The sequence below is a fragment of the Eumetopias jubatus genome, unplaced genomic scaffold (genome assembly GCF_037043125.1).
Source record: "Eumetopias jubatus isolate StellerSeaLion01/CBP00866 unplaced genomic scaffold, mEumJub1_p1.0 scaffold_6, whole genome shotgun sequence".
NCBI classification, from domain to species: Eukaryota; Metazoa; Chordata; class Mammalia; order Carnivora; family Otariidae; genus Eumetopias; species Eumetopias jubatus.
Window position 1 is genome coordinate 147,415,033 of NW_028274812.1, and position 14,302 is coordinate 147,429,334.

The following is a 14,302-nucleotide window of genomic DNA, read 5'->3' on the forward strand; positions in this document are numbered from 1 at the left end:
CGGATCTTTTGCCCATTTTTTAGTAGTTGGATTTTTGTTTTTTTGTTTGTTTTGTTTTGCTATTGAGTAGTATGAATTCTTTATGTATTTTGGATATTAGACATTTATCAGATAATGTGATTTGCAAATATCTTTTCCCATTCCATAGGTTGCCTTTTCATTTTGTTGGTGGTTTCCTTTTTTGTGCAGAAGATTTTTAGTTTGATGCAGACCCACTTGTTTACTTTTGCTTTTGTTGCTATTGCTTTTGTTTTTGGTGTCAGATTCAAAAAATCACTGTCAAGACCTACATCAAAGAGCTTACTGCCTGTGTTTTCTTTTAGGAGTTTTATGTTTTAGGTCTCCCATTCAAGTCTAATCCATTTTAATTTTTGTATATGGTATAACATAGTGGTTCAGATTCATTATTTTGCATGTGACTGTCCAATTTTCCCAACACCATTCATCTAAGAGACTGTCTGTCCTTTTCCCATTGTATATTCTTGGCTCCTTTGTCATAAATTAATTGATCATATATGGGTGGGCTTATTTCTGGGCTCTCTATTTTGTTTCATTGATCTATGTGTCTGTTGTTATGCCAATGCCATACTCTTAATTACTATAATTTTATAGTATAGTTTGAAATCAGGGAGCATGATGACTCCAGCTTTGTTCTTTTTCAAGATCGCTTTGGCTATTCAGGGTCTTTTATGGTTCCATACAAATTTTAAAATTGTTTGTTCTATTTCTTTGAAAAATGCCATTGGAACTAAAATTTTTTTTATTTAAATAAGGAGAATTCTTTCAGATGAAAAAAATTCCTGTCTTTGAAAGGAGAAACAACAGGTACTGATCCAGAGGGAAGAGCAAAGGGCAAGTGTGCCACCATGGCATGCTGAATCCATGATTCCATTTCCCATCCAAGGCAAAAGCTTCCCAAATCATTGGAATTTTAATAGGGATTTCATTGAATCTGTAGATTCCTTCAGGTAGTATGGACATTTTAACAATATTAATCCTTCCAATTCATGAACATTGAATATCTCTCCATTAATTTGTCTTCCATTTCTTTCATTAATGTCTTATAGTTTTCAATATATAGATCTTTTACCTCCTTAGTTAAATTTACTTCTGGGTATGTAAATCTTTTTGGTATAATTATAAATGGGATTATTTTCTTAATTTCTCTGATAGTTCATTATTAGTGTATAGAAACAACAAATTTTTGTGTATTGATTTTGTATCCTATAACTTTACTGAATTCATTTAGTGGTTCTAACTGTGTGTGTATGTCTAGCATTTTTTTTTCTTTTCTTTTTTAACATTTTATTTATTTGTCAGAGAGAGAGCACAAGCACACAAGCAGGGGGAGTGGCAGGCAGAAGGAGAAACAGGCTCCCTGCCGAGCAAGGAGCCTGATGCAGAACTCAATCCCAGGACCCTGGGATCATGACCTGAGCTGAAGGCAGATGCTTAACTGACTAAGCCACCCAGGCGTCCTGCATTTTCTTTTTTTTGTTTTGTTTTGTTTTGGTTTGTTTTTGGCATCCTGCATTTTCTATATATAATACCATGTCATCTGCAAATAATGACAATTTCATTTCTTCCTTTCCAATTTGGATACCTTTTTATTTCTTTTTCTTGCCTAATAGCTCTGGCTAGGTCTTTCAATACTATGTTGAATAAAAGTGGTGAGTGGGCAGCCATATCTTGTTCCTGATCTTAGAGGGAAAGTTTTCAGCTTTTCACTTTTGATTATGATGTTAGCTGTGGGCTTGTCATATATGTCCTTCATTATGTTATATTCTCTCTATACCCACCTTGTTGAGAGTTTTTATCATAAATGATGTTAAATTTTGTCAAATGCTTTTTCTCCATCTATTGAGATGATCATACAATCTTTCTCCTTCATTTTGTTAATGTGGTGTATCATATTGACTGATTTGCAAACCATCCTTGCATCCCTAGAATAAATGCCACTTGATCATATGTGTGATTCTTTTAATGTATTATTGAATGTGGTTTGCTAATATTTCGAGGGTTTTTGCATCTATATTCAGTAGGGATATTGGCCTGTAATTTTCTTTTCTTGTGCCATCCTTGTCTGGTTTTGATATCAGGGTAATGCAGGCCTCATAAAAGGAGTGTGAAATTCCTTCCTCTTCTCTTTTTGTGTAAGAATTTAAGAAAATCATTATTCTTCTTTGAATATTTGGTAGAATTCACCAGTGAAGCTATCTGGTCTTGAACTTTTTTTTTTGTTAGGACCTTTTTGATTACTGATTCAATCTCATTAGTAACTGTTTTGTTCAGATTTTCTATTTCATCATGATTCAGTCTTGTTAGGTTGTATGTTTCTAGGAATTTACCCATTTCTTCTAGGTTGTTCAAGCTATTGGCCTGTAATGTTCATAGTAGTCTCTTATGACCCTTTGTATTTCTTTGGTATCGGTTGTAACATCTCTTTCCTTTCTGATTTTTATTCCAGTCCTCTTGTTTTTTATTTTGGTGAGTCTACCTAGAGGTTTGTTAATTTTATCTTTTCAAAGAACCAGCTTTTAGTTTCATTGATTTTTTTTCTACTGTCTTTTTAGTCTCCATTTCATTTATTTCTGCTGTAATCTTTATTATTTTCTTCCTTCTACTAACTTTGGGCTTCCTTTGTTCTTCTTTTTCTAGTTTCTTAATGTATAAAGTTAGATTGAGACTTATTTTTCGAGATAGGCATTTATCACTATGAACTTCTTAGAACTGCTTTTGCTGCATCCCATATAGTATGTTACATTTCCATTTTCATTTGTCTCAAGGTATTTTTTTGATATCTTTGACCTGTTAGTTGTTCAGTAGCATGTTGTTTAATCTCTACATATTTGTGAGTTTTTAAGTTTTCCTTGTGTAATTAATTTCATACCATTGTGGTTGGAAGATACTTACATGATTCAATCATTTTGAATTTATTAAGACTAGTTTTGTGACATGATGTGATGAGCACTGGGTGTTATACACAAGTAATGAATCATTGAACATTATATCAAAAACTAAAGATGTACTATACATTGTTGGCTAATTTAATTTAAAAAAAGAGTTGTTTTGTAGCATAACATATAATGTATCTTGGAAAATGTTCCATGTGCTCCTGAGAATGTGTATTCTGTTGCCTTAGGCTGGAATGTTCTGTAAATATCTGTTAAGTCTATCTGGTCTAACATATCCTGTAAGGCCAATGTTCCCTTATTTTCTGTCTGGATGACCTATCCATCAATGGAAGGCCCTACTGTTGTTGCACTGCTGTCTATTTCTCCCTTTATTACTTTTTAAAATATTTAACATACAGTGTAATATTGGTTTCTGGAGTTATTTCTCCCTTCGTGCCTGTTTAGTATTTGCTTTACATACTTAGGCACTCCTAAGTTGGGTGCATAAATATTTACAAATGTTAAGATTTTATTTATTTATTTGACAGAGAGATGGAGAGCACAAGTAGGCAGAGCGGCAGGCAGAGGGAGAAGGAGAAGCAGACTCCCTGCTGAGCAGGGAGCCCGATGCGGGGCTCGATCCCAGGACCCTGGGATCATGAACTGAGCTGAAGGCAGACGCTTAACTGACTGGAGCCACCCAGGTGCCCCCAAATGTTATATCCTCTTGTTGGATTGACCCCTTTATCATTATGTCATGTCCTTGTCTTTTATTAGTCTTTGTTTTAAAGTTTATTTTATCTGATATAAGTATAGCTACTCCAGCTTTCTTTTGGTTTCCATTTGCATGGAATATCTTTTTTCATCCCTTAACTTTCAGTCTTGTGTGTCCTCACATCTACAGTGACTGTCTTGTAGGCAGCATATAGGTGGGTCTTGTCTTTGTATCCATTCATCCATTCAGCCACCCTATGTCTTTTGATTGGAGAATTTAGTCCATTTACATTTAAGGTAATTGATAGGTAAGTGCTTATCGACATTTTGTTAATAGTTTTGTTTTTGTAGTTCCTCTCTTCTTTTCTTGCAGTCACAAAAATTGGGGCACCAGACTGGGTATGAGCTCCTTTTGGAGGTGACACCAAATACTACAGTCCCATGAGACCAGGAACATAAGCTTCCCTGGCCTCCAGAGCCAGATGATCCAGAAGCATCCCCTAGGTGGCAGCCACAAAAATGGAAACACCAGAGGCATGTAAAAGCTTGTTTATGAGAGATACTGGTGCTCTAGAGCATGGTAAAGGGAGACTGCAAAGATGGCACCTGCCAGTTTCCTCTCTGGAATGTTCCAGCAGGCTCCTAGGTATATATTCAGTTAGATGCTTGCTCCTCAGGCCAATGTTTTAATAGAAGCAGGTGAGCCTCCTTCACCTTTGATCTGAGTGCTATCAGCTGCCTCTGAGCCCTGTAAGAGCAGTTTCTCAGATCACATCAGTCTTTTGGGTCTTGGGACGCAGGCCCCCGTTGGTCTTCAGGTGTATGTTTTGAGGAGTTGTCTCTCAAGTGTATGTCTTAAAAGTTGGTATACCTGACGTGGGTTTGAACACATTGCTCCTCAGGGAGAAGCTCCAGGTTTTGAGTTCCTTCCCACTTGTGGGTCACTGTGCCAGGGGTGGGCTTTATTGTGAAATTGTGTTCCAACTCTTTTACATGCCTCGATGTGGTTTTCTTCTTGTTTGCCAGGTGTGTAGTTGTCACTCAGCCAACCTTTGTTTTTTAAGAGGAAATTGTTCCATTCTAGCTGGACTCAATGTGTCTCTGGGTGGAAGCAAGTTCAAGGTCTCCTATGGTGCCACTTTGAACCAGAACTTCCCAGCACTTGTTTGTATAAGTGGTCCTCACAACCCTGTGGGTAATCTGTCCCTTTTTTTTTCCTTCTGAAGGAGAAAACAGTGTTTCATAGGGTTATATACTTCACCAAAATTAAGAACACATCTAGGAGGGCTATTCATCAAAAGCTCCTTTCCTAATAACTCTTCATTCTACCCAAATGGAAAAAATGTTATAACCAGCTACTTACTCATGCAAAGGGAGAAAAAATAAAATGGAGCTTTTCTGCATTGCAGCAGTTGGAAAAATGAAGTAGATGGCTGACTAATCAACACTAAAATTCATAAAAACAATTTTTAAAACAGCACAAAAGTGGCATTTTATTCTACTTTAAATACTGGCCATATCTTAACTAAGCAGCTTATTTTCCTGGATTTAATTTCATCTGGAAATAATTTTTTGACCACACTATTAAATAGGCTAGGGTTGAAGCCATTTTATAATTTACTTCATAAACATACATTTGCTTTATACAAAAGCAAGGTGTCCAAGACTACAAGCAAAGTAATTTTTTAAGTTGAAATTACACAATACTGCCAGATGGATAATACTTTGATCGTGTCAGTGGCTCCCTGGTACTTACTGAATACAATTTAAACTCCTTGCTCTGGCACTGAAGACGCCTACAATGTACCTATTTCAAACTTGCCTTAGTTCTTAAATCTGACAAACTCCTTTAGTAATCCCAGCTCTTTCACACATCACCCTATCCACGTGCTAACAGCTCACAGCCAGAAATAACCTTTTCCTGAGATTCCTTGTCTTTCAGCTCACCATTCCCAAGGCATTTCTCATGGCACTGTCCAATTTATGTGCACGTCTTACCAACTTTAGTATACTGCAACCCTAAGCCCAAGTATGTATGTGTGCATATGTTTTATATTTCATTATCAGACACAATAAGCACTTGGAAGTATTTTTCTACAATATTTCCTCCTCTACAGAGAAGGCTTTAAGGCTGGGAAAGAGCAGAAAGAGTGAAGGAGGCACAGCGGTCCCGTTAATCCTAGTTAAGTTACACGTGTATAATGCTTTCTGGTTTGTAAAAAGCTTTCACATGATTTTCTCCCCATGACATAAAAAAAAATACCGAAGAAAAATGAACAATGTTTAAGATCAAGGCTATGAGCCGATATTTAGGAAAAATAGAGAAAAGGAAATTGCTAGCTTTGTGGAAGTTAACAAAAAATTAATTTAAGGAAATGTTAAAAGGCTAAAAAAGATTAAGTGGAGAAAACCTGTAAAAGTTTGGAAAGCTATAAAGTTTTAAATTAGACTGCAATGAGGGGAAATGAAGGCAATGAAAGACTGCAGGAAAGTGATGAGGGAAAGCCCCAGAACCTGCAAAGTCTCTTGTTAGCCTGTGTTGCTTCAGAGTAGGAACCCAGGAAGGGTACTTGAGAGCACAGGAAACACTATGCTGGTGACTGAACAAAACATGGCCCTGAGATCCATGAGAAATGGAATCCATTCTTGGCACAGCCTGGTAAAGTTGGAAGCTGGTGATACCAGGAAGATGTCAGCCTTTGAAGAACTCAGTAGAAGGTGATTTGGGTGAAAACAAGACATCACAAAATTCTTATTGTGGCTTCACATGTTGATACTTTGGACATTGTCAAGTACGATTCCAGTGTAATTCTGAACAGATACATTTTCTCCTACTGCCCATACTTGGGTTCCCATCCTCATTGGCTGCCTCTGACTTTATCTTCCTATCCTGACACATCCAAGGAGCAGTTCTGAAAACATGAATGAAGCTTGTTATAAATATCTGGTGTGAATCCTCTCACCCGGAGGAAATCATAAGCTGTGATTCAAAGTGGCTCGAAGTTGGGAGGGAGGGATACAGATGGTGTCTTGGCAATTTGTTGGGCCCAAGATAACTAAAAGGTGAGAAACAAGCTGTTGAACATCAAAGAATTTACATTAAAATTCATAACCAGTTGGATCTGACTTGATCAATTCACTTTTTATTACCTGAATGTGAAAGGTTTCCCACTAAAAAGTAGCAAAATTAATGTGAACAAATATATAATTAACATTGAAGAATGGAGTTCTCTGGATGGAGAGGTCTCACCACATCTGAATGACCAGCGGCTTAAGGCATTCTTCTACAAGTACTATGCTGATGAAGAAATACGGATTCCCCCACCCCAACTCTGACGATCTTATGTACGTGGCAATAAGTACACAACTGACCCACAATCTCCAAGAATTATACACAAAAACAAGTGGCCTTAGTTAGAAAGGCCTCAGAAATCTAGACCACACTAGATTTTCAGAGCTATGGAGGTCACTTCACTGGTATATTTAATGTTTATAAGCACCTATATGAAAGGCACAGTGGGGAGTGTAGGATGTCATGGATCAGACCAACTGATGGAGGATTCTTTATAGGCAAAATGGTCAGAGCAGCAGCCCCCAGCCTTCTGCCCACGAGACATCATAAAGTGCTGGCCGGCGGTGGTGAGCCAGTCTGGAAGCCCGTTTCAGTCCAGTAGGTGAGAGTAAACATTTCAGGTCCTACCCCTTCCAGACAACTCTCCTGTAACCTCCTATCAAATAAGCTGTTCCTCAGCCACCCTCCAGAACGTAGAAGAGAATCCATCTCAGCCAGACTCCGCGTCTTCTAACACAAGGTGATGGGAATGGTCAGTAAAGCCCAGCCCAGTTTCTGTGGTCAGGAAGGGCTGCGGGTGGCTTCGGTTCAATGAGGAACGAGCACGAACTCTGCCACACAGGACGTGGGTCACTGCGATAGGACTTTTTTTCCGACGTGGCTTCTCTGATGTTGAACAAGGTATGAAGTCCGGGTGAAGCCTTTTCCACAGGTTTCGCACTGATAGGGTTTCTCACCAGTGTGGATTTTTTGGTGTTCGATAAGGCTTCTGTTCCGAGTGAAACTTCTCTCACACTCGTTACATTTGTAAGACACGGGAGCCTCGACGTTTCCCCACTGGCCTTCCGCCCTCCCCTGGCTCTCCCAGAGCTCTCCCCGTTCGGGATCCTGCACGTTTCTATCGCCATGGATCCTCTGGTGTCTCAGGAGGTGTGAATTCCGCCTGAAAGCTTTACCACACATGCTGCACTGGTACGGTTTCTCCCCCGTGTGGATTTTGTGATGTTCTAGGAGGCTGCAGCTCTGGCTGAAGGTCTTCCCACAGTCCTCACACTCATAGGGCTTCTCCCCAGTGTGGGTTCTCTGGTGTTTGATAAGGTTTGAGCTGTGACTGAAGACCTTGCCACATTCTTCACACTCATAGGGTTTCTCCCCAGTGTGGACTCTCTGATGGATGACAAGGGCAGAGCTCCCGATGAAGGTCTTGCCACAGTCTTCACATTCATAGGGTTTCTCACCAGTGTGGATTCTCCTGTGTTTAGTCAGGCCCGAACTCTGAGCAAAACTCTTTCCACATTCATGACAATAGTGCCGCCTACTTCCTGTGGCATTTTTCTGCTTTCTTGGTAACCTGCCCTCCTGTTCACCAGCTTCTAGACAGGCAGGAGTCTGGGCAACGTCTTCACGCAAGTGGCACGGTACTTCCCCAGGCTCTTGTCTTGGATGTTGCTCATCTGGGGGCAGGTCCGTGATCTCGGCCTGCATGTTACCACCTGAAATAACAAGTGGCCAGACATGGTCACTTACGCCCTGCCACAGGGTTCCACAGACGCTGGGATGAGGCTTTCCGTGAAAGGTTAAGGGTGGAATAATGGGGGACCACGGGTGCTGGGGAGGAAGGAGACCGGAGAACAGGCATGGGGCCATCGGGAGCAGGGCGCACACGGGGAGCGGAGGAAGGTGGTGAGGACTGTGCTGGGGACACAGGGGCTCTAAGTCCTCGGGACGAAGGCAGGGCCCTGCCCTGGGGCTGGACGCTAGGAGGGCTGGGCAGAAGGCAGCAGGAAGCAGGCAAGTGTAAGGACTTGCAAAACGTTCTGTAAGAAACGGGGCAAGTGGGAACTCAGAAAGTGACCCCTAATCAGGGATACGAGCAGTCACTCTGATCCCAGACAAGGACTGGCCTCGGTGCTGACAGATGTGAGCTGGGGCTCCCACTGTACCGGACGGGGCGGCGTGAGCCCAGACGCGTCAAGCTGTTGCCCTGTGCCCTGTCCCCTGATCTCTAGGTCAGCTCTGCTATCCATTCCAGGCCGCTTCTTGCTCTCCTGCTGTGTGGGCCCATGGCCCATTTCCTGAAGAGGACCCAGCTCTCCTCTGTCAAGGCTGGCAACGGGGAGGGGATCAACACTGCGCACCTCCCGGGAGCGAGGCCTGTGCTGGGGGTTGCATGGGCTGCATCCCACTTCACCAGAACACTGGCCGACGGGGAAGGAGGCAAGGTCACAGGGGGGTTAAGGAGCTGGTCACACGTGTGGGTAGGAGCTGGGGTTCAGAAATGGTGGCTCTGAATGCAAACACTTCAAACAGGTTCTCACAGCCCGGTAGGTTCTGACTGATAAAGGAAGCCCCGAAAGCCTAGGAGAAACCAGCACCCCTCCGTCTTACCCAGGGGGGTCAGGCCGCCACAGTTCTCCTGCCTCTCATCTCTGTGGAAGCTCCCCCGAGGTGAATCCAGCTGTGTCCATGCAGGGGAGAAAGCCAGGGCCACATCTTCCGTTTTCAGCAGGCCCTGAAACGGCACACGATCCCACCTAGCGCCTCTTCCCCAGTGTCACGCCCACAGCGGGGCACAGGAGAGTGAACGTGCCCCTAAAGGGGCTCTTTAAAAAGACCAAGTGTGGTGCACTATACCTATTTACCCCTATCTCTAATAACATTTTTTTCAAAAAAATATATATAACCATTAAGGAAGAAATATCACACACATTTGAAAAATACTTTCATATAAATATCTAAATAGTTCAGAACGTAAAAGGGTTTGGAAAACAAGGGACAGTACAGGGCAAGGAAGAGAAACATACCCAAACCTTTCAAAATATTTGTGCTGTGCTTTGGCAAAGTGGCCTGGGGGCTTATTTATATTAACGATTTTAAATATACAATGAAATCTAGGTCTAAAGTGGAAAAAGAAAAAACAGGGAAAACATAGATATTATAGGGCCTCAAACACTGAAATCTTCAAGCAGGACATGAAAGACAGGGTAAGGTATTAAAGTGAAGAGGTTAAGTAAAGAGTGCTGAGATTGCAATATTAAACCTTAGACTAAAGAGTATGTCTCATCTGTTCCTTCAAGTTTAAGTTCCTAGAGGGCAGAGGCCATGTGCTTATAACTCGCACTAAGAGCACAATTTATGAATCTTTAACAAACAAAGCTAAATCTTCATTACAACAAAGTGTTCGGTTTGTATTTGCTAAATCGCCTTGTGGAAGAAGAAAATCCCACTGATAAAGAAGCTGACCAAACAGATGGGGCATGAAGACTGGGGAATCAGATAGCACCCCGCGCTAGGAGTAAAGCAAAAAAATTCTTGTAAAATAAAGGCAGATAATAGTAGGCAACCTCGGGATTGATGAGAAAACTCCAAGTCCATGTGGATGTAGGATGAGGGAGGGGGGTGGGAGAAAGGGGCCTAACGGGAAGCCCAACAGCAGTGAGGAGTGCTGGGGAGGGGGCTCCAGCTCACCTGGGCCTCTGAGGGCAGCCTGGCAGCCACCACTGCATCCCGTCGGCAGTGCCCTCCCGGGGCCAGCCCAGGAACCTGGAGAACTAAGAAGGAAAGATGCTCTGGATGAGATGGACCCTGGCACCCAGCCTCCCTGGCCTGTGGATTCCAAGTTCAAAAACTGGGCTAGTAAATTCCTGTCAGGAAGTTCATACAGAATGTGCTCCGTTCCCCAGTGCCTGGTCCCTACCAGCTCCAACCCTAGGGCCTAGAGAGGCGTGGTGTGCTCCTGCAGATATGCATGACATGAAAGCAACAGCGAAAGAAAACAAAGCTTGGGACACCTGGGTGGCTCAGTTGGTTAAGCGACTGCCTTCGGCTCAGGTCGTGATCGTGGAGGCCCGGGATCGAGTCCCGCATCGGGCTCCCTGCTCAGCGGGGAGTCTGCTTCTCCCTCTGACCCTCTTCCCTCTCATGCTCTCTATCTCTCATTCTCTCTCTCTCAAATAAATAAAAAAATCTTTAAAAAAAAAAAAGAAAGAAAGAAAACAAAGCTTTCCATTTGAAGATCTTCAGTCTTGAATTTTGCTGAGAGAATGGATAAGAAGATTTTTGATGTTAAAACAACTCTACTAGCTCTTAGGGTGTTTCTGCTTTAGTTTTAAAAAACTAAGAGTCAGATGGGGGTTAGGCCTAGAAAGAAGAAAATGAATAACGCTTACATGGAACTTGCTTAGATTTGAGAGAAATAAAGGGTCACTTCCAGTTTTCCTGGAAGAGCTGAACTTTGCAAGGGGCAGAGAACAAAATAGTTTAGGTCAGAACCTGTGTGGAGAAATAAAGACTGCGTGTTGGCTGGTGTGTCCCAGGGCTGTGTGTCTTGGGAATACACCCAAATGTGCACAGCATACAGGGGACATATGTTGCTTTCCCATGGAGTGATTCTCACCCTGTTCTAGTTACAGACCAAGGGTTTAGAAGATTTATACTCTTTGATTTGCAGCAGTCCTACAATGTCTGGGATTTACATTTCTTGCCTTATATTCTTCATAGCACTTACCAATAACTAAAATTTCATCTTTACATTCTTTGCCATCTTCCCTTTTAGAATGTAAGCTCCAGCGAAGCAAGAAATCTGTCTTACTGACAGCTCTATCCCTGGTGCCAGAACACTGGCTACCACCCTGGGCGGGGGGAGGGTCTTCCATAAATTCATGTTAAATGAATGGAGGTCACTCTGTTATTAAAAAATCAATTCTTTCCAAACACCAGTTTTAATAGTCTTATATTTACTAGGTCCAGGTTTGGTTAGAAAAGCTTCCCACCATTGTTTGAAATTTCCCTATCATCTCAGTCTAAAAGTAAAGTAGATCTGTGACGGGCATATAAAGCACCTGTCAACAGATCTGTCTTTTAAATGAAGCTGGATGAAGTCTGTAGAATTCTTACTGCCCAGAAGATAACACTCACCTCTATCTGCGGAGGCCTGGGATCCCAGAGATTCGTGCTTGAGCAGAGGCTTCACTGGCTGGAACTGGGTACTCCATGGCCTCTGAGCTGGTGTCAACACCGCCATCTTGCAACGGAGTAGCTGCCTCTGGTCACCACCTGGGACCTGGAAGTCATTCACGTATTGATTCATCAAAACTTCTATTATGTTTTCTATGTGCTAGTAACTTTCTATTTTCCAGGCACTATTTCTAAGAGCCTTATGAATATTCACTGAATGCAGATAACAATACTATGAGCTAGGGACTATTATTATCTGTATTTTTGTAATGAGGAAATGGAGGCCCAGAGCTGAAGCAACTTGCCCAAGGTCATCCAGCTAATAAGTGGTGATGCTAGGATGGGGGGTCAGGCAGAGGGAACCCAGAGTCCATGCTCTTAACCACTACCGCATGCTCCTTCATTATATACATTGTGCTCTTTGGGAACTAGTGTTAAGTTCTCAGAATATTCATAATTTTTATTACTGAAAATAGAAATAATACTTTCTAGCTTACAAGGTCTGGAGGACTAGTAAATAAGATGTGAAATAACCTAACACATGGCTTGGTACATGGTTCATCCTCATTAAGTGCATGTTTCTTTCCAGGCATTTGTAATTAGTTCTGAATCCACTTTCATGATCATTAGCTTATATGCAGCTTAGAATTCCCAAATCCTCTATATATAAACGCACAACCTGATATTAAGATCCTTGAAGTTTTCACTGTTATAGGGCTCGGAGGCACTACTGCCAATGCAAGTAGTATGGTCTCCTAGTCACCAGTTACTCTGGTTATGTGTTCCCTGAAAGGAACGCACAAAAATACAGGATAATGCACAGGGAAAATGGTCTACAGGGCACCTGGGTGGCTCGGTCGTTAAGCGTCTGCCTTTGGCTCAGGTCATGATCCCAGGGTCCTGGGACTGAGCCCCACATTGGGCCCCCTGCTCTGCAGGCAGCATGCTTCTCCCTCTCCCCCTGCTTGTGTTCCCTCTCTCACTATGTCTCTCTCTGTCAAATAAATATTTTTTAAAAATAAATAGTATCTTTTAAAAAGTGGTCTACAAAAAGCAAGAAGATGCAGATAAAAATGAACCCAGGAGTTCTTAACCTGTGGTTCACGGACTCCCTTCCAAGTGTTCCATGAATTTAAGTAGGAAACATATTTCTATTTTTTTTGGCGTCTAAGCAAAATTTAGCAATTCCTTCAATTATGAGCGGAAGCAACAAACCAAAGTGTTATAATCCTAAGTAGGCACAACCAGGCAAACACTATCAAAGTCATTCAGCACCACTTTGAAACTCCACCAGTTACTGGGCCTGTCCCTAGGTCTTACTATTTGGTGCATTAATTTTAAAGAACATATAGATAATTTTATCACTAATTTGTTTCATGCTGTTAACCGTGTTTCCATATAATTGAGTTCTTTGGTAATCCTTCATGTTCTTAAAAATGCTAGTATGAGGAGGGGTCCAGGGACTTCTCCGGAGGGGCAAAGAGGTTCATGATACAAAAAGAGATTGAGAACTTCTGGATCTTACAGAAACGCCCCTCACCCCGATCTTGAGGCTTCAGGAAGAGACAGAGCTCGGCTCTCAGGTACTAAGCCCTTTGCCTCTACCTGCGGCCCTGGCTCCTCCAGCTGCCTCTGCAAATACTCCAGGAGCACCACCGCCTGCTCCCCGGTCTCGGGGTGCTGCTCCCGCACCCGGGCCTGCAGCTCCTCGGGCAGGATGGTCAGGAACTGCTCCAGCACCAGCAGCTCCACGATCTGCTCCTTGCTGTGCGTCTCGGGCCGCAGCCACTGACGGCACAGCTCCCGGAGCCGGCTCAGCGCCTCGCGGGGCCCGTCGGCCTCGGGGTAGCGGAAGCCCCGGAAGCGCCGGCGCGAGCGCTCGGGGCCGGGGGCCGGGCTGCCGCCGGGCGCACCCGCCTCTGCCGCGGGCGCGGGCGCGTCCTCCTCCTCCTCCACCTTCACGGTCAGGAGCCCGGTCAGGAGCCGCGGCCGCTCCTCCGCAGAGTGGGCGTCCAAGGCCGCGCTGGCCGTCGACTCTCTGGCCATCGCGGGCCTCGCGCCGGCGAGCGCCCCTACTTTCCGGGCGGATCCTCGAGCGTGGAGTCGCTGCCGGCCGGCACGACGGCGGGCTGCACGGGGCACGGCTTTCCCGCGGCCACAGGCCGGCCGCGCCGTCCTCCGCCGCCGCCCCGAGGCCCGCCGCCAGGGTGCCCGCGGCGGACCGGCACAGGCGGGCGCCCTGAGCGCGGGAGGGCCCGGAGCCCAGGCCGGGGACGCTCCGCACCGGAAGCCGGGGGCGCGCGCCCTGCCCGCGGCTCCTCTAGGACGCGCCTCTCGGTGGCGGCGCCGAGTTAACCCTTCAGCTGCCGGGCCCGCCGCGGACCGAGGCCGGCTCTGTGGAGGCAGTAAGACCTGAGCTTTAAATCCCGGGGCTCTGATGGAAGCT

General features: G+C 44.0%; 1 protein-coding gene across 2 annotated transcripts; it reads right to left on the reverse strand.

Annotated features, from left to right (window-relative positions):
* Positions 1-6,731: 6,731 nt before the first annotated feature.
* On the reverse strand, positions 6,732-14,107 carry LOC114199779 (zinc finger protein with KRAB and SCAN domains 4-like). Of its 2 annotated transcripts, none has more exons than XM_028091778.2 (5): positions 13,462-14,107; positions 11,818-11,962; positions 10,369-10,451; positions 9,289-9,412; positions 6,732-8,393 (listed from the first exon to the last, which is right to left on the reverse strand). In XM_028091778.2, the coding sequence occupies exons 1-5, from the start codon at positions 13,900-13,902 to the stop codon at positions 7,531-7,533; spliced, it is 1,656 nt and encodes a 551-aa protein (XP_027947579.2). In that variant the 5' UTR covers positions 13,903-14,107; the 3' UTR covers positions 6,732-7,530. The 2 variants fall into 2 exon arrangements, with proteins under 2 accessions (XP_027947579.2, XP_027947582.2); XM_028091781.2 differs by having other exon boundaries at positions 13,397-13,476.
* Positions 14,108-14,302: the final 195 nt, after the last annotated feature.

Excerpts from the sequence above, each read along its gene's own strand:
- LOC114199779 (XM_028091778.2), bottom strand. The coding sequence starts at position 13,902 with ATGGCCAGAGAGTCGACGGCCAGCGCGGCCTTGGACGCCCACTCTGCG. Across the intron at positions 10,452-11,817 it reads CCAGGCCTCCGCAGATAGAG|TTCTCCAGGTTCCTGGGCTG; the intron begins GTGAGTGTTATC and ends TTTCCTTCTTAG. Across the intron at positions 8,394-9,288 it reads TGGCGGCCTGACCCCCCTGG|GTGGTAACATGCAGGCCGAG; the intron begins GTAAGACGGAGG and ends TTGTTATTTCAG.